This window comes from Caloenas nicobarica, chromosome 13, assembly GCF_036013445.1.
Source record: "Caloenas nicobarica isolate bCalNic1 chromosome 13, bCalNic1.hap1, whole genome shotgun sequence".
In the NCBI taxonomy this organism is placed as follows: domain Eukaryota; kingdom Metazoa; phylum Chordata; class Aves; order Columbiformes; family Columbidae; genus Caloenas; species Caloenas nicobarica.
The window spans coordinates 12,934,484-12,953,194 of record NC_088257.1 but is presented as its reverse complement, the minus strand read 5'-3'; the positions used below and the strand labels follow the sequence as shown (position 1 = coordinate 12,953,194).

The 18,711-nt window shown below is 36.9% G+C and overlaps 1 protein-coding gene across 5 annotated transcripts in view; it reads right to left on the bottom strand.

The window, feature by feature from the left end:
• Window positions 1-18,711, bottom strand: part of GABRG2 (gamma-aminobutyric acid type A receptor subunit gamma2) — a 64,879-nt gene that overhangs the window by 18,383 nt on the left and 27,785 nt on the right. For all 5 annotated transcript variants that reach the window (XM_065644193.1, XM_065644194.1, XM_065644196.1 and 2 more), the window contains 2 exons: window positions 18,581-18,663; window positions 17,742-17,879 (listed from right to left, as the gene is read on the bottom strand). In XM_065644193.1, the coding sequence (XP_065500265.1) occupies window positions 17,742-17,879; window positions 18,581-18,663 (221 nt within the window). The remainder of the gene's footprint in view (window positions 1-17,741; window positions 17,880-18,580; window positions 18,664-18,711) is intronic.

Genomic DNA, 18,711 nt, shown 5'->3' with positions numbered 1-18,711 from the left:
GCCAGAAGAAAGCAAACTGTATGCTTTGATAAAGTTTTTTATACACCATGGAAACAAGGTGACATCTACAGATGATAACAAAATTAATAAAACAGAATTTTGGCAAAGAATAAAAACCCTCATGCTTACAAAAAAATAAGCATATTAAAGGTGACACATGCATGTGATTTAAATTAGTTCATTGTCATCTAGGATTGGATCCCTGGAACTTCCTCTGGAAAACTCGTCCATATTCAGAATCTGGCTAACCACTAAATGATAAGGGTTCTTGTATGTTTATGGTAATTCTGAACTTCCTGATGCTTACAGGATACCCTTATGTAGTTGAAGGGTAACCAAATCATTCATTTAGTAGTTAATTAAAATGTAAGTAAGTACATAAAGCAGGTAGTGATTATGCCATTAAGAGAGACAGCCCACAATTTGCTGGTTTTTTATCAATGACAGACACAGCTGGCAGCAATACATAAGTGCATTTTAAACTTCTGTTATTTGCCTCTGTTGAGTACTGACTTAAAATGAAATTACATAGCAAAATATAATTCTGTTGCTTAACATTTCATGTTTTTATCATAAGGTCTTTTAATGTTAAAAAGCTTGCAGAATTCTGCATGGAATCCTCTCAATCAGCTTTCCACTTCTACTTTTTGACATATTCAGCTCTTCAGAAACCTGTTGTTTACCCAGATACGCAGGTAGGAAGAGAGGATGTTCACACACCTTCTTAAACTGAGCTCTAATATTAGCTTCTTGTTTAAGATTTACTAGTATTTGTGTAGGAATTCCAGTGCATATCTTAGTATTCCTTTACACTAACTGATGAACATGGAAAGTGGTTACACCAGGAGGAGCTGCTGTTTGAATGAGTCTTGAACTTGTCTGTGTATGTGTATCGTCTGTAAGGTGAAAGGAAGAAGGGAGGACAATAATACACTTTTGTAACTATTTGTGAAGTTTTAGTATTCATTGATATGTATATTTTTAAGTTATAATAGTGGTTACCATGGTAATCTTGCTATCTGTATGTAGCAACGTGTGGTCTGTCTGCACACTGGGAAAGTGACCCTGTGCTCTTTCTGCTGGCGTTGTACAGCACCTTCCTGAACCTGCAGCCAAACACAGCTGCTCTCAGGGTTCCCAGCATCAGTACTATGCATTTATGGGCTGGTCATTTTTCTTTTCTAATTATATCTGATGTCATGTTACTGTTTACAAATGGAATGGTTTTTTTGGGGTTTTTTTTTTGAGACATGGACTCTGGTAGAATGACACTTGCCTGGCAGGATTACTGGTTTCTTAGACTATCAAGTATAAGGAAGCTTCCTACCTATGCCTGTAACCTATAAGGCCACTTGAGTTTTGAGTCCTCCTCAAGATATTTGCAGTCACAACAGCGATAGGTCTATTTACATTGTGTTAGGGTCTTTTTAAAGGTGGATAAAATTGTGCTTGGTTTTTTTCCTCTAATTGTTAAGATGTGGCTGCCTAGAATTGAAGTTGAGATAGTTGTATTTGACTTCTACAAATAGAGTTCAGTTGCATTTAACTCTCAGAAATAAAACCAGGAATTAAAATAACTCATGCTTAGTCCATGCTCAGAGTTTGGTCATTCTGGAGAACATATATTCTGTTTTGCCAATTTATGCAAGTCTGCATATTTATAGGTCCTAACCTGAATTTTGGCTTGTAAAATTCTTCCATAGCAGAGTAAACCCAGTTTGGACTGGTTGGAAAAACACGTTTTGATCTATGAGTGCAACTCAAAAGAAATCAGTTTTATAATCTGAAATACAGGAATCCCGAAAAAATGCAGTATTTGGCTATTACAGAGATCTACATTCCTTAAAAACAGAACAGTTTTCTTTATCTTCTATGGTCTGTTCAAGGCACGGGAAAAACAGCCTTCTCTTTTTCAGTGAATGTATATCTGTTGCCCACCTACTTTCTGAGCAGTATGTGCTGTCTCACACAGGTCCATTCTCTGCCACATGAGCTGTACTTTTCTCCTGCTGTACATGCAGGTGGCTGAATTGGACCAGGTTACTCGTGTTAATCTGCATGTTTCAGGAAGGTTCACATCTACCTCCAGATAGTTGGAGAGTACCGGTACTTAGAGCTCTAAAGTTACAGTTTTCCACGAACCGAGCTTAATAAAGATAATTTCTTTATGTAATATACATGACGTGGTTATGTATGTTATGTATATAAGTAATATATTACATAACTATATTACATACAGTGACACATACCTGACTTTTGAAAGCTTGTCCTGAATCATACTTGTGGGTTTTTATAACTGCTTAGAACAATTCTAAATAAAAATATCACAAGGCATGTTTTCCAATTCGAGATATTGCTCTAGAAAAGGCTATCATGGACTAATGTTTGAGAGGTGAACAGTATCTTTATTCTCCTGCTGTCAGTTTGCCTGAGGACAGTGCCTGCTCTGTGTGCAAATTCCAAATTGTTTCTGGTTTCTTAAGCATTTGGTCTTGCAGAAACCAGGTGCAAACCTTCAGCAATGTGCAAATTAATCTTGTTCACAATCACAGCTAACATGTAACAGCAGAAACATCCGCTGGCAAAAGTAGGTGTTGCAAAATAATCTAAGGTGTGATTGGTGAGGAAATGAAATGGAAAAAAACTATCTCCAATAGAAGAGTTACTTATATGATAACAAAAGAGATGGCAAATGTATTTGGGTGTATTTTAAGCTCTTGAGCTTTCTAGCAGGATATTATCGACATCAAGTCGAAAGTACAATTGTTGGAGGAAAGAAAAAGATGCTGTTAAACCCAGAATCCCTTTAGCTGTTAGAAGGTGGGGGGGAACGATTTTTAAAATCAGAGAACAAAAAGAAATAAAGGCATTAGAAGCAGAAGGAACTAGGTTATGGCTAAAATAGTAAATAAATGTAGAGATTAGGATAGTGAGAGAGAAAAAATATGAAAAGTGACAAACAATGAGATGATGTTCTGAAATTATATGTAATACCAAGAGCAAAAGACAAGGCCAGAGGCCTGCATGCAACAGGCCTGAAAGGAAGAATAGAGATGAAGAGGATGCTTAGTGTGAAGATCATGTCTCGGAAGAGACAGCTATGAATCATGAATAATTTATAACCAGTACTGCCATTTGAAGTCAAACAGATCAAGCTTAGGAGTAAAAAAAATCTTTAAAGACTACAGATACCATCTTGAAGTTTCGGTTACACTTTTCACAGGAATAAAGGTAGAGCTCCTAGGTGTATGTAATCACCCTAGTCCAAATCCTACAAGGTATTTAAATGGCTTGGCCTTTTCAAGAGGAGACCTTTGAAGAACTATTTATTTCTCAAATAGACATATTCAGGTTAACATTCACAGCTACTACAAAACAGGTTCCCCTGGGAGTCTCCATCCCATGTTGCAGTGTGAATACCATCAAGTTGTAAGTTTTCAGGACAGGAAGTGCAACCTCTTAATCTTTTCTTAAAAGTGAGGTTATAACACTGTGAATCCCATGGGTTATGTCTTTTAAGACTTTCCTCTTTTAACATTTGAAAATGTGATGTTCTGGGAAGCTTTTAAAAATGAACTGGCAATTCTGGATCTGGAACACTGTGTTGCATACAGAGAAGGATGCATTTGGTGTCCCACAGGACACTGGTGAGGGAACTGTGGATTGAGCTTTACCATGTAGGTTGGAGTGTACCCTGCACATTGGTGATGTAATATGAAGTCACTGGAAACTAGATCTCTGCGAGACCTCTTACGTTGTTTTTCACAAGTTCAGCTGTTGTGTTTGTACCTCCACAGAGAGAAAAGGCTGCAGCTGATGCCAGGCACCAGAAAATGTTAATATGCTCAAAAGAGTCATCCGATGATTTTTGCATTTATCTTTCTGTGGAAGTTGCTATCATAAAGGACTTAAGGGCTGATATGATAGGTTGGATGCAGAAATGATGCAGCGGTCATTCATATCTCACAGGTGTAGCTTGTTATAGAGATTCTCTGTGAGACAAAGTCAGTCATGATGTCACCTGAGACGCCATAAGAGAAAAGGGTAGTCAAAACCCAAGAGGTAAAGCAATACAATTACAAGCAATAACTTCGTACATCCAACAAAACAATATTTGCTTTGAAGCAGCTCATGAATTTCCTAGAAGGGACAGGGATATGGAAATGCCATCCAGTTTCCTTCAAGAAACCAACGTTCCCATCAGGCAAATGCAGCACTGCTCCTCCACGGCGCTGTGCCCAGCAGCAGCCACCCTTCCGTTCAGCTCTGCTGGCCCCGCTCCCCAGCAAGCACTGTGCCAGTCTGTGCACGGACAGCAGCTGGGAGAGAAAGAGTAGCCAGAGCCAAATGAGCATTTAAAATACTTCAGCAGAGTGAAGAAGAGAAGTCGTAGGTTTGGCTTTTTTCTCATGACTTCCACTTTTTACTGTGGAAATGACAGCAGTGTTCTCAAATTGCATCCCAACCGTTCCCAGCCAGATGAATTTTAAACATTTTATTATTTCTAGAAGTTCAAAAGAAGATGACTGATGGTAGTTTTTGAAAAATACATGTTTTACTGATGTAGTTTCCTCCCTGTTTCTTGATCCTAACAACTCTATGTGAACACCTTGTTAAGCAAAGTGAATGTTTGAAAATATGAACACAGGTGTAAACAAACTTCTCCTAGCAGCTCTCAACATGAAACAGTTTATTTGTTCTTTGGTTATATTACTGTGAGCTAGCAACCTTGATCTTGGACTAAAATTCCAGTATCATAGAAATTGTATCTAGAAGAAAAAAGAGTTTGTATCCCCCAAGTTTGCATTCTCCAAGTAAGTGAATTATAGAATGGCAACTCTGCCATGACAAAAATAATATTCCTCGTTGCCCTTTTCTGAAAGGCTACCTTTCCCTTTAAATTTATTTTAATAGTTTAATATCATTTCTATTTAAAGTATTTATTCTCAAGTCTGCTAGAGAATCTTCATATGAAAGTTTATATATGTTAGAAAACTACTGTCTCTTTAATAACACACATCAAATCCAAACTGTCTGAACTGTACATAAAATAATTGCCATTCTTCAACCTTCAAATATTAGGCTGAACACTTCTCAGATTATTTCAGTTGTTTCTTGATTTCAGTTGAATTCCTAATATTCTTATTGGGATATTTTGGCTCCTGGAACTTGAGATCCATCTGGAGCTTGGAATTACAATGGCTTGTGAAATGTAGTTAAAAATGAAACTAATAATGAGCAGCCCCTTTTTATAAGCTTCAAAACTGGTACTGTTTAAGCTTTTGTTAAAACTTAGGGAAGCATATTACTTTTTATCCTATTCCTCTAAGAGAAATCAAGGTTATATTCTCTCACGCCCTCCTTGTTTATAATTCTGAAAATACTGATCAGTTATTACTGTTAAGACAGAAATTGCAAAATGTCAAAAAGACAGGTAGAGAGATTTGAGGGACTGTCACGTAACGCTGCCCTACTTCTTTCTACAACATCAGCCACCCTATACATTCTTCCTCCCAAGAAAGGTTAAGGCATGAATTTTGGCTCTTGTTAGATTGCAGAGAAATGACGTAGCGAACACCTGTGAGGAATGCTTCAGCTGCTGAAAAAGCTTAAATTGGCATTTACATGTTTATTAGATAGTACAGAATTCTGCCATGAGATGCAAATCTATAAGAAATCAGCCCCTCTGCTCACAGAATGTTTCATTTTCCTTACTTAATTGTACCTAGGGAAAATCTCTTATCACACCAAGAACCAAAAATCCATTTTAAACTTTAAGGATGTGGCACTCCCTAGGGAAGAGGTGGGCCAGAGAGAAAGAGTTAAGAGGTAGAGGTTTTTTTTCCTCCCAATCATCAGCCTCATCAGCACAGTGTTATGTTTAGGAGGTATGGTTAATGGTAAAGCTACCTAAGGAAGAAGAGGTGGACACCAAAGCTGGCAAGCTCAGCAGGGCTTGTGGTTGTGGTTGCTTTTCTAGTGACTTGTTTCAGCATGTATCCTGAGCTGTGGTAACTGTTACAAGGAGAAAATGATTCATCCTTGTGAACAGAGTGGGCACTAGGCATATAATGACCTGCCTGCTGGGTTATCATAGGTAAGCTGGCTGATAGGAAGTTCAACATCTTAGTCATTACAATGCCCCAAAATAACGCTGCCACCACCGACAGGACTGTGCTCTGACACAAACTGACATTCCCTGTGTGGTGTGTGGATACGGTGGGACTTTTCCTCTCTGGAGAGCTGCTGGAATTTGCTCTTGGCACGTAAAATGAACCAGTTCACAAGTTCAGAGAAATGTCATGTTTCCATATTCCATTATTCAGAGGGTTGATCTTTTCCTCTTTCACTTTTCTTCTCTTAGAGTCATAGTGGAATTTTAATATTTGCACAATTCACTAGTAATAAATTCTCCCCGTGAAATTATTTGCTTTTGTTGTCAACAGAGATAAAATATCTCTCTCAGAACTAAAGGATATCATAGATTTCCTATACCTAAACTTGAAAGTCTACTTCTGTTTTCCTGCAGTATTGCTAAATCTAGTCATACACCTTTTGACAATCATTTCTTTAAAAAAACAATAATAGGGAAAAGTAGTTTATTTTCTTCATATTCAGTCATATTCTTGCTTTTCCCAGGATGACAACAAATGGTGAGAATTATTCAAGAACTTTTAGTTCATAGCTGAATCCTTAGGATTAGAGAAAACCTAGCCAAAGTGACAGCATGCTGCCATGAATTGCCCCAGTTATTGCTATTGCACTTGTACAAACAAGTTAAGATATGCAGTTCCAAGACATTGCTGTTTCACTTTATAATTTTGCAACTGGAGCAGTCTAATAGCTCTGTTCTAGACCAGAGGTTTGCTACAGTGATATAAGAAAGGAAATATTTGTAAACTACAAAGGTGGTTGGTAGTATTCAAACTCATTTTATTTTATTTTTAAATAAATGATACGGGATAGCAGCAGAAAATAATCCTAGAAATCACTACTAGTTCTTTATTGACTATATTTTTTTTAATTTTGCATAACTACAGAAGGGATGTTAAGTAAGGTAAAATAGTTATTACTGTCTGTAATTTCAATGGACAGAGTGTAGACTCATTTTAGGGTTTTTGGAGGGGAGCAAGGGAAGAGAGTTGTTTGGGATCTTTTTTTAACCTATATAGTCACAAAACAGAAGCAACCCTGTATGACTGGTTGGTACCTACACAGTATGATTCTACTTCCTCTTCAAACTCATATTCTCAAGATTAAAAGAGAAGAAAACAAGCTACAATCAACAAGAACAAATTATTTGTGATACTCAAGGTTTTTTGATCATTTTCTCAATCTTTAGAATTATGTACAGGAAAGAACAAATAGCAATTTGCTGACTAGTTTAATGATCATTTCTAGTCACTAGCATTAAGACACACAAAGGGTGTTGTGGTGCTTTATGTGTTAAATCTTGAAAAATATTTTAAAATTCTCGTATGTAGGGCATGATACAAGAAAGTATTATTACATAAATTTTATCCTGCAGCTCTTTAGCCTTAATTATGCAGTCTTCTTGAGAGCAGTAAAGAACTCACTTAATAGACTGTATCACTTTTTGAGATGTGGCATATTTATAGCTTCTATAATGTACATCAAAATGAGTATGATTATGCATTGTTTAAAAAGGCAATGTTAAAACACTTGCTATTTACAATTAAGAATTTGTTTTAACAGTAAAAATGAAGGAGTTAATGTTTGTGAAACATAAACTGATAATGACAAATATTTGAACGTTACTACCATGCTTAACATTATGCTACTATATTCCTCAGTGAGAATGTGTTGTCAGCATTATAGGATGGTTTTATGGAATTGTAGATAATGTACATCTAAAAGAGAAGTAGAACATTTTATAATCACAAGGTATAGGTACTGCAGAGAGTTTTACAAGTTCATACCTATTGTGCATATTTCCAGTCAACACCCTAGTCTATTTCCTTTTTGTTTCTCCTATTTTATTTTATATTAAAAAATAAAGATCAAAGCTCACTGGGAAGGTCCCTCTAAACTTAGTGGTGTTAAATTAGTTTCATTTGCTTTTTACATGGGATATTAGGCTGAATTTGGGTATTATTAGCTGCCATCAATGCCGCCTGACTGAGATACTCTTTTTATGCAGACTCGTATGTCTTATTTCCACTCAGCTTTTCAATTACGTCTGTTCAAATACAGTGACAACCTCCCCCAACAAAACAGCATCTTAAATAAGTAGGTTACTAAAAATTCTATGTGATGACATGAGATTGAGAAGCTAGAAATTGCACTTGTAAACTGAAGGGATTTAACTGTGTAAGAACAGCCCCAGAAATAAATATTTTAAACATACTTACTCACTATGAAGAAAACTCCTCTAAAAATGCTTAATATTCAGAGTTATTTTAATGCTAAAATAGTTGTGTTCTTTAAGTACTAGCCATTGTGTCTAATCCCTTTGAACCAAAGATTTCTCACTACAATTCATTGTAATTAGATCTACCTCCAGTTGCAAAGGATGGAATTACAGTGATTTTTCTCTTGTGATATTTCAACAGTTTCGTGAAAGTCAGTCAGTGGATGGAGCATGATGATTATGTTACCAAACAGGAATTAGAAAAGGGAGTTGGAATGGGAGTTGGGAGTTTGTGTCTCAAAGAGCCAGCAGTAGTTAGGAAAATATGTTTGTAGGGGCACTAGAAGCATCACAAAACACCGTATGTTTAGTTAGTAGAAGGAAAGGCTTTGAAACTCAGAATCACTTTGTTAATTTGCTGATTTTATCATAAAAATACGAACATTCAAAATAACGTTTTTCTTTATTTTTAAATAATTTAATTTTCCTTAAAGATCTAATTATTTTCTTAATATTAAAAGAACAAATATTATTTCTTAAAGCCACTGTTCTGTTATATCCACAAAACTATATTTATTAGAAAACCAATCTTGCCTTTAACATCTGTGCTTTTGCAATTAACCTGCATTAGGTTCAGCGGAAATGCTTGTAGGATTCCACATTATCCCTTTTTCTCTTGTTATTTGTGTATTAATCCTTTTTATCCTTACTTGACCTTTCTAAAGCTCAATTTAGATGGTAGCATGCCATGTTTTCAGATATGGCAAACCTTCAGAAAGACAAATCCAGAAAAATAAACTCAACCCCCAGGTTTCTTGTTCAATTGGGAAGTCATACTGGGGTGGGTTGAAAGGGGTTTCAGGCCCCAACAACCCTTTTCTTCAGGGACAGTCATGATTTCACTTTGCTGGGGTGACTCTGTTGTCAGAGTCTAGGAAAAACAGAGAGTAAAAAGGGCTGAATTATTGTAAATGGAATTTTAAGAAAGCCTTTAACTCCTTTCAAAAGATAAAAAATATCATCAAAGAGCCTTTCAACTCTTTATATGATTAGTTAGAAGTGAACTTGAATGCCTAAACCTGAAGCTATACACATACAAACCTGAACAGAAAAGGCAGATTCTTTCAATTTGTAAGAATTTTAAACATATTGATTCCACAGGAATAGTGGCGTTTCTTCCTGCCCATTAAACCACCACGATCTAGCCCATCTCTGTGAAAGAGATAGCAAAGTTAAGCAATCTTTGTGCTCTGGACGTTTTTCTGTATTAACACCAAAGGGTTGATGGCCCTTCGGTCCTCAGTCCTGGCTCCGTCGCTGCTGCCGTGGCTTGGCGGCTCCCAGGGCTCCCCATCAAGCTCTTTCCAGGGAGTCTTACAGCAGCTCACAACATTATGGAAATGTATTTCACATGGGTGCAACTGCACTTGACACATAAATTGAAAAGATCCTTTTTACTGTGGTCATAACTGAGCACAGAGCAGAAAAACAGGCCAAAGCTAACTATTAATTATATATTACTTGAATCCACAGGCTTTCTTGCTGGATCTGTCATTTGTGTTAAATTCCCTGCTCCTCGGCCTATACTGTTAAGGTGGCATGGATTTTCCTATTGCTCTGCTGTCACAGGAATGGGTCCACAGTGGTTTCAAAACCAGCTACAGACCAGATGTTGAAAAGAGAGGTGTTTGGATGAATAAAGAAAGTGGGAAGGCAGCTGTGCAGACTTTCCCAGGTCTTTTGGGATGCTGCCAAGGGCTGAACAGGCAGTACAGAAGAGACCTGAATGCAGTTGACTCGAGTCCTATCCCTCTTGTCTGCAACTCGTTGTCCAGTTTCTCAGAAAGCCGTCAGCTTGTCCCTGTCATCTTGCCTGCCTCGCAGGGATTATATAAGGATAAATGGTTCTAAAGTGTTCTGATTTTGCAGTTCTGAAAAAGCATATGTACGTTGGTCTTGGGTGTTTGCGTGGCATGGAGGAACCAAAAGGCCTGCTTACTGAATTAGTTCATTTATGCAATCATGTGAATTCATCTATAAATACTAATTTGCCACACAATTAACCAACTTGGATGAGAAAATGTGGAGTATACAACAGGTATGGGAGGGAGGGAATTGTGCTATTAATACAACTTTACTCTTTGAAGACATGATCCTGAAATGCAGATTAATTATCTTCAATGAACAAACATTTCAACAGTTATAACTTTAGCAAATGTTCATAAATTGCTATGGTTCAACGAATGACTCCAGATATGAGTATCTGGATTACTTGAAAATAGTTTTTTATTCACATTCAATAAAAATGTGTTATTTATTGTCCTTCAAAAAATATGCAGGAGTAGTCAGCTTAGACTGGTTTTATTCCCTGACAGCAATATCGAACTGTTGTAAGCTATCACAATAATAAAAATCCTATTTCTGCTCACAGAACTGTCTATAACCATTCATAATGGTGGTATATGAAAGTTAAATAACTCAATTCCTCCTGTATTTTTTTCAAATAATAACCTGTTGGGTACACTAATGTTAAACAGTGGTTCATGTGAGTTCAAATAAGAGAGAGTCTAAATGAAAAAAAAAAAAACAAAACAAACAACCAACCAAACAAAAACAAACAGACAAAAAAACCCCAAATAATTTATAAGCAAAAATATTCCCTGGTGCTCTCTTTCTCGACAGATGACAAGAATATCCATATTAGGAGTAAAATCTTAATGTATAGCTATTAAAGCTAATGTATAGCTATTATGATATTTTAGGGCTACCTTAAGGATATTAGCTTAGAGCTGAGGCTTTCCTTTGAAGCAGCAAACATAAGAATAGGCCTTTCAGTCGTTGTGTTTGCCTATTGCTTTAAATGTTTTGCTGTCCTACAGAGACAGTATTCTTTAGCAAGTATGTTTAAGGTAATAATTTAATATAGACTTTCAAAAAACAAGGATATTGAGATAAATACCCTCCTAAACCATAAAGAGAACAATAAAGATACACAGAACAATTTAATAGTAGACTGGGTTTTCTGATTTAAAGCTTATGGCATCATTTGCTGTTCTGCGAAGTGGGTATAAAGTATGTTTAAACTGCCAAAAGCAAAGTGCGGGTACTAGTATCTTGTATGTATTCACTGCATCAAAATCCTCAGACAGGTGATGTTCTCAATTCTCAGAGGGATCCCTCTGACAATGCCATGTGCTATAATTAACCCATACTAGAACCTAGAGCTGTGTATGGGGCTGTCAGGGATTTCTAGGCACAGTGGCAATCCACCTATGGCCATTTTTTAATGTCAGACCTCTTTCCCAACACAGATCTTCAAATGTGATGTGCACCTGTCATATCGTATTTTGACTTCACAAAGAAGCATAGAGAGAAGCCTCCCATTTTTTTTGAGCATTACGAAACCTCGGGACTGCATGCCTGCCATCAGTTCAATTCATTCTGATACAGCATTAAAATAAAGTATGAAATTCTGTCAATATGTCCTCCCATAAAATAATAGTCTTGACCACATTTTCCTAACAAAACAGAAACCAGACCCGGATCTATATATGTGGCTTAAGAGATGCATAGCAAGATAAATATTTAATTACCAGTTTGACACTGTTTATCAGTTATGAGCAAAACACTCTAGTGCACTGCTCCGATTAGCTCTGTAAAACACAGAACAGGAAGAAAATAAACGGAATTCACAGATATTAGCTCACCAGTCTCGTCGATACTGTGCAGCTTGTTGAATTGCAATTTATTGATTAGTCTTTCTATCTAACTTTGTATCTAACTAAAAATTCAGGACGGGCTCTGTGAATAAGCAATAGGCAATGTCTGGTCTAAAAAAGGAACTACCCAGTCACAGAAATGAACTGGAAATACCAAAAGCTCCATCTGTCCTCAATAATTACACATTCACAAACTCTTTTGCTTAGTACAGTATTTTGTATGCTCAAAAGCACTGGAATAGTAAGTAGAAATGCAGTTTGTCTAGTGATTTTATGAAATTCATAGAAACATATTGATGGAAAGAATTTCAAGATATAAGCTAGTCCTTTCCTTCTGGTCTGAGGTATGATGTCATAGAACTTCTGATTTTAGAATTGCTACAATCTTGCTAAACAGCATGTGCCAGTGCTGATTATAGTTACGGTTTAAAACCAGTATATTTGTTTTAGTCCTTTGGCCACCAATCATATTTTCTTCCAGACCAGTTCCATACTTCCAAATACTTCCATAGGTCATGTTTTTTAAAATCTTTACTTATCACACTCTCCTGCACTCCCTTGTCTTTCTTAAAATGTTGCACTTGAAAGTGAACTTTTTATTTAACCAAGCAGAATGCAGCAACCATTTGACATCAGTTTTGCACAGGCTAGAACACAAGTTTATACATGTCCCTTAGTGGTGTCATCCGTTTGTGCATTATATTTTGCAAATCTTATACTACTGTATCATTAGTTGCATTGCAGTAACAATCAGAAAAAGGAACGCTTATCTTTCCTGCTAGTCAAATCTGAGTTGAGAGAGTTCTCTTGATAAACTTCCTTCAAGTCCCTCTTAAACAATAGGCACCTTTTGTTCTGTAATGTGATTCTAGCTAACCTCTAATATTTTCATTTTAACATCCAAAAAGTGAAGAATGGCAACACTTGCTGATATGATTCACAAGTGGTGGACTTGCTTGATTATTTTCTCACCTAATTTGTTTCTTAGTTTTAATGCACAGTGAATATAAGAGGTCAGAAATTAGATACAGAATAGTTTTTAAAGCAAAAAAGAACAACTGACATTCATTTGAGTTAAATGCATTGTACAATACTAAATGAGAATATAAGGGATGGAAAAGTACATTCTATGCTAGAGCAGGCATTTTTTGTTCTCTTTATTATTGCTGCTTATTTTATGATACAACTCTTTCTTTTTATCCTGTGTCCGTTTTCTGCCACATTGCCAGCTAATTTTACATTTACCCCATGTATAGACCATATGTCCAATAAATCACACACCCTTAAATAACTAAAGACATTGTAAGTGTGACATGGACTATGAACGTTAGTAAAGCAACTGGCTTTACTATGCGACCTCAGCATTAGTCTGGAAGTGGCATTTTGTAAATCTGATGCTTTCTTTGTAAGGACATGGCAGTGTCTATTCATATATCAGATGTTGGTAGATTTTTATTCTCTAGACTTTTCCAGTAGTTAATAACTTTTTTATTGGAGAATTTCACTACTATTCAGTGGACAGGCCCTTACACGGTGAGCAAAATGTCACAGAAGAGAAATGGTAGTTTCTTAATAAATGACCAAGATATGCACTGTTTGAGCAGTGATTATGGACATACTTCAATAATACAATAAATCTTAAACCCATCTCAGTTTATAAGTGTGTGAGGTCAACTGTAGTAGTTTATATAACTCAGATGATATTAGGTCTTAACATGCACTTTATTGCAAGTAATCTGAACTAAACCACTGCTGTTTACATGGCATAGGTTGTAGTGAAAAAGTATAAAAAGTAAGCAAAATATATGCAGGTGATATAGTATTAAATGTATAGACTATTTAGTCTGTTTAATGAAATGTTCATGGGCAGAAGGTTAGGAGTTAACTTTTCTTAACAGACCCAGCTATTAATGGGCAGTGGATTGCATTAGCTAAGTCATTTCTTATTGCTTGGTCTGTGGCTTTTGAAGAAAATTAGTCTCATATATGAATGTTCAGTTTGGAGAGAAATGAGCTGACAGTTCAGGATGACTCACTTCAGCCAAGAGAAACAGGATGGTTTGTAATATTGCTGTTGCTTTTTTCTGCTGTTATTGGGATTTGTTAACTGATCAGGGACAGAATTCTGACATGTGGCCATTTCAGTTGATCTTATATTTCTGCAGTGCATGCAAAGGAAGAGCAGCAGATAAATGTAGTCACTTCAGCAAGTCCATCAGCTCTCATGAAGCTTACACTCAAATAGTCCTTGTCCTGCTCTGCCCGTAACTCAGCCCAGATCTCCAATGTTCAGCTACGGCATGACAGAAAGAGGTAATGGAGTTTGTAATGACCAAGCCATCCTTTCTGATTCTCTTCTCTGCTCCAGTCAGCAGGCAAGCATAGCCCTCAAGGACTAGAATGTGATAGTCACTGTGAGGCATGAAGCTGGAAACAAGAGTTGGTTTTGAAATGGAGTAAATGCAGCTATGGAAAGTTTACTCTAGTTTCAAATGCTTTAATGCTGCTCCCAGGCTCCTCTGTTTTGTAACTGTTCAATCTCATCTTTGTGAATGCCTCCTTCTTGTGTTCGGGTTTCTCTGGTTTCATTGTCATTTAAATTTTGTTTGAGGAGGAGTTCTTGGAAGTATAGTCTAGTCTGCTTTCCAACATCTCATTAATCCTTCTATTGCCTTCTCCACTGTACCTTGGTTCATATAGAGCTACAAAGATTATGAGGGGTCTGGAGCATCTTTCTGATGAGGAGAGACTGAGAGAGCTGGGTCTGTTCAGCCTGGAGAAGAGAAGCTGAGAGAGGATCTTATCAATGCTGATAAATATCTCTAGGGTGGGTGTCAAGAGGATGGGACTAGACTCTTATCAGTGGTGCCGAAGAACAGGATGAGGGGCAATGGGCACAGCTAGAAACACAGGAGGTTCCATCTGAATATGAGGAGAAACTTCTTTACTTTGACGTGCCAGAGCCCTGGAACAGGCTGCCCAGAGAGGTTGTGGACTCTCCTCCTCTGGAGACATTCAAACCCACCTGGACACGATCCTGTGTAATCCAATCTAGGTGAACCTGCTTTAGCAGGTACATTGGACTAGATGTTCTCCAGAGGTCCCTTCCAACCCCAACCATTCTGTGATTCATATCCCCACTGAAGCACTGGCAGTGGTACTGTCCTTAGTTTGTACCTAAAATCTATTACATGCGGTACATATTTACATTTATATTGCATAAAGTCTCAAGATTTTGGCTATATGAGCACTCAAACATTTAACTTCTCTACTCAGGCTGAACATAAGTTTCTAATAAATCTATAAGCTTGGAATATTTTTCTTTTCTTTGGGGGAAACTGTTGAAACTGAGTGCATGTAAGAGAGTAATCATAGGTAGAATATGGGTCTGGCTGAGGAATGTTGGACTTAAAGTAGTTCCCAGCATGCTGGTAAGGTACTTAGGTAAGCAGTGAAGACTCTTGAGGCTGTGCCAGCTTTAGCAAAATATTTGTAGAAGAGAGACCAGATGCGTGACAATCCCTATTTTTTTTTTACCTTCTAATTATTTAGATACTGCACCTAGATCAAAATCAAATCTGATTTTTCTTGCATATCTGTGGTCATAAAAACGTGAAGAGTAAGGAAAATCAAACATGAGAGAACCACAGCAGAAAAAATACATGCGCAGAACATTTTTCCAAGTTTTTACGCTCAGCAGGTCTTTGAAAGCAGCTCAGCAGGCTGGGTAGCTTTCACGAGCATTTCTTCTTAGGAATTGAATGATGACTAGAGTGACTCTTTGCTGCTTTAAAGTGCATGCTAGCTGCTGTTTACTTTTTTTAATGCAAATTAAAAGGGCTGGTGTGGGTTGTCTTATTAAAAACTATTGATGCAACATCATGGTAGTACTCCCCGTGAGTACTACAAGCCTGAATGGCTATCCCTTGAAAAAAGAAAAGGTTTTCTTTGCATGGGAAAGTATCTTTTTGCTTTCTGTGTTTTACTGTGTGTTTCCTAGTATGCACTTTCTTCACGTTACCAGAACGTTAGAGAATGCTTTTGATTCCTCAGTGCATCTGAATCAGTGGATCTGAAGCTCGTAGTGTAAGACTTGTATTACTTTCTATCTCTGGCCAAAAAAAAAGTTTATTAGCAAATGGCTCAAGCAGAAAAGGAAAGAAAAAGAACAAATGAAAGAAAATAGAAGATACTTGAATTAAGGCTGAAATACAGTTAGTTTTCAACATGGGCAGGATGAGACCTTAGACCACACTTGGGTACACTGCTGCCTTTTGTGCTTTGTGTTTCAGGGGCAGTCTGAGGTGAGATGTTTTGCTCTTTATATTTTTGCTTTGAGAGCAATTCCACCATGTCCTGTGTAATGGTGGTTATTAGCAGCTATGGCTCTCACACATGCTGCTCTCTTCTCCTCTTTTGCACATTTATTTTTACATTCCTGGGAAAATGAGAAAGGTCAAATGCTTTCTTGATTAGCTGACTAAATATCTTTCTCAGCTAAAATGGTAGAAGATGCCATAAGGCAAATGTGGCTACAGCTGGGAGTCTTCATTCAATTTTTGCCCTGCATAAGACTAATCACATCATTGGTGCTTAATGTCCAGTGATTCTGGAGTTGGAACTTGAATTAATTCTCAACCTCTTTCTTTGTACTTCAGTGTAATGCACAGCAGGTTCCTCTCAACTCTAGCATATCTCACTCTCCTTTTGAATATAACAGCAATGCTGACCTTTTACAAGTAAAATGGACAGGGATATTTGTGGTTAGAATTAACACAGATGCCTGAATTTAAATCAATATATTTGCCAGAACAATAAAATAAGGTAGAAATCAAAAACAACCTGAAAAGAAAAACTGCTTTCATTTCACTGTTCTTTTTGAAAGTAAAAAATCAAAACAAGAGAGATCATGCACATACAAGAATATTAATATGCAATTTCTCTTTACATCCTTTCTCATATTCTCTGATTTTATTTATACTAATAAATAAACCAAAATATATGCCTAGAAGAATGCAGTTTCTTGCTTCGTTAGTAGGGTTAAAATTACTATTTTTATTAAACACTGAGTACATCCTCATTTATCATTTTAAATTCCATTACTTGTTTCCAAGGAGATAGAAATACACAGGAAAATAATCTGAGATGCTGATTTGTAGGGCTGTTCACTTTAATGGGAGTTGAATGTGCCCTCTTTTAAGGAACAAAATAAACGTGGAGCTGCTCTAGTAAAGAGGTTGGGACTTGAAATTTTGTCTCGGCGCAGGCCTACTTCCTGCTTCTGGAAGTTGGAAGGGGATTGTAAAATCTTCAGATTATCATTTAGTGGCTCAGCTGTGCTGCTTTCTACTCTGAAGCAGGATAGGAAGTTCCCTTGCCCACCCACCCCTTGCAGAAGTGGCTTTCTTCTAACAGTTCTAGGTATTTCTTGGAGGACAAGTTTGGACAGTAGATAAAAACTTATTTTTCTTCCTGTGAGTTCTTTTTCAGAAACACTAAAGCCTGGATGGTTCCACAGGTGTTTAAAAGCCTGTAATTGTTTAGTGGAAAGCTAATGTTAAGGTCTAAACAAGGATATCTTTCTTTTTTTTTTTTTTTTCTGTTAATACAATCCTAAATGAATCTAAAGGTAAAAAGATCAGTTGTCTTACCTGAAGTAGTCTTCACCACCTCAGTTGTATTTCTCAGTCCTGTAAAGGAGAACTGGTAAAGCCTCCAGGACCTGGTGTCCCCCACCTCCACTGAGCTGCGCTTCCATTGGTAAATGATCTCTTCTCTTGGGTAGCCATCTTATTGCAACGGAAAATACAGAATGCTTTGTTTCATAGTCATTGCTAAGATATTAGTGTACTTTGGGGAGTAAAAATACTATTTTCTATTTCTGGAAAAAACTGGAGAAGCATATGCAAGTAAATTATAGATAAGTTTTTTCTCAAATTACTTAGTAGCGCCTTTTACTTAATGTCACATTTTGGTTTATTTATTATAAATTAAAATAGCACTTGAGATAAATTTTTCAAAGATGAATTTCCCACTTTTGTGGACCCAATAGGATGCAATTTTAACCATCCTTAAATTATGGCCAAAAAGTCTGCACCTGGACCAGGAATTCATAGCTTGACCTGTCTGCAAAATGTCAGACTCTTGACTCCAATTATTGCAACAGCAAACAGTCACATACAGAGAAAGTATCAGGCCATGAGACTTTGACGCTCAAAGTAAAAATTTCTACTATTGTGCGAAGATATAAGCATAAATTAATCACATATGTCCCAGAAATTGTATCATTTTTTATATAGCATTCCTCGATTGTATTTGTGAACATGTATGATTCATGCACTTGAAAATAAGGTCAAAATAAAACTGAAAACCATTGGGCTATATCTAGTTAAGCACATAACCCTCACTGACTCTAAGTATGTAAATATGCATTTATCATAAGTGGTTCAGTGTGGGTCAGAAAAGGGAAATTTCTAAGTAAGTTACTTACAGCTTGAAAATTCCAGGGGGCAGGAATGAGCATCCATTGGGAAGTTGTGTAACTGTAGCTGACACTCGGCATCGATTGTCAGCCTGAGGAGAAAGAGATCAGGATATACAGAACGCACTTGAGAAGTATGT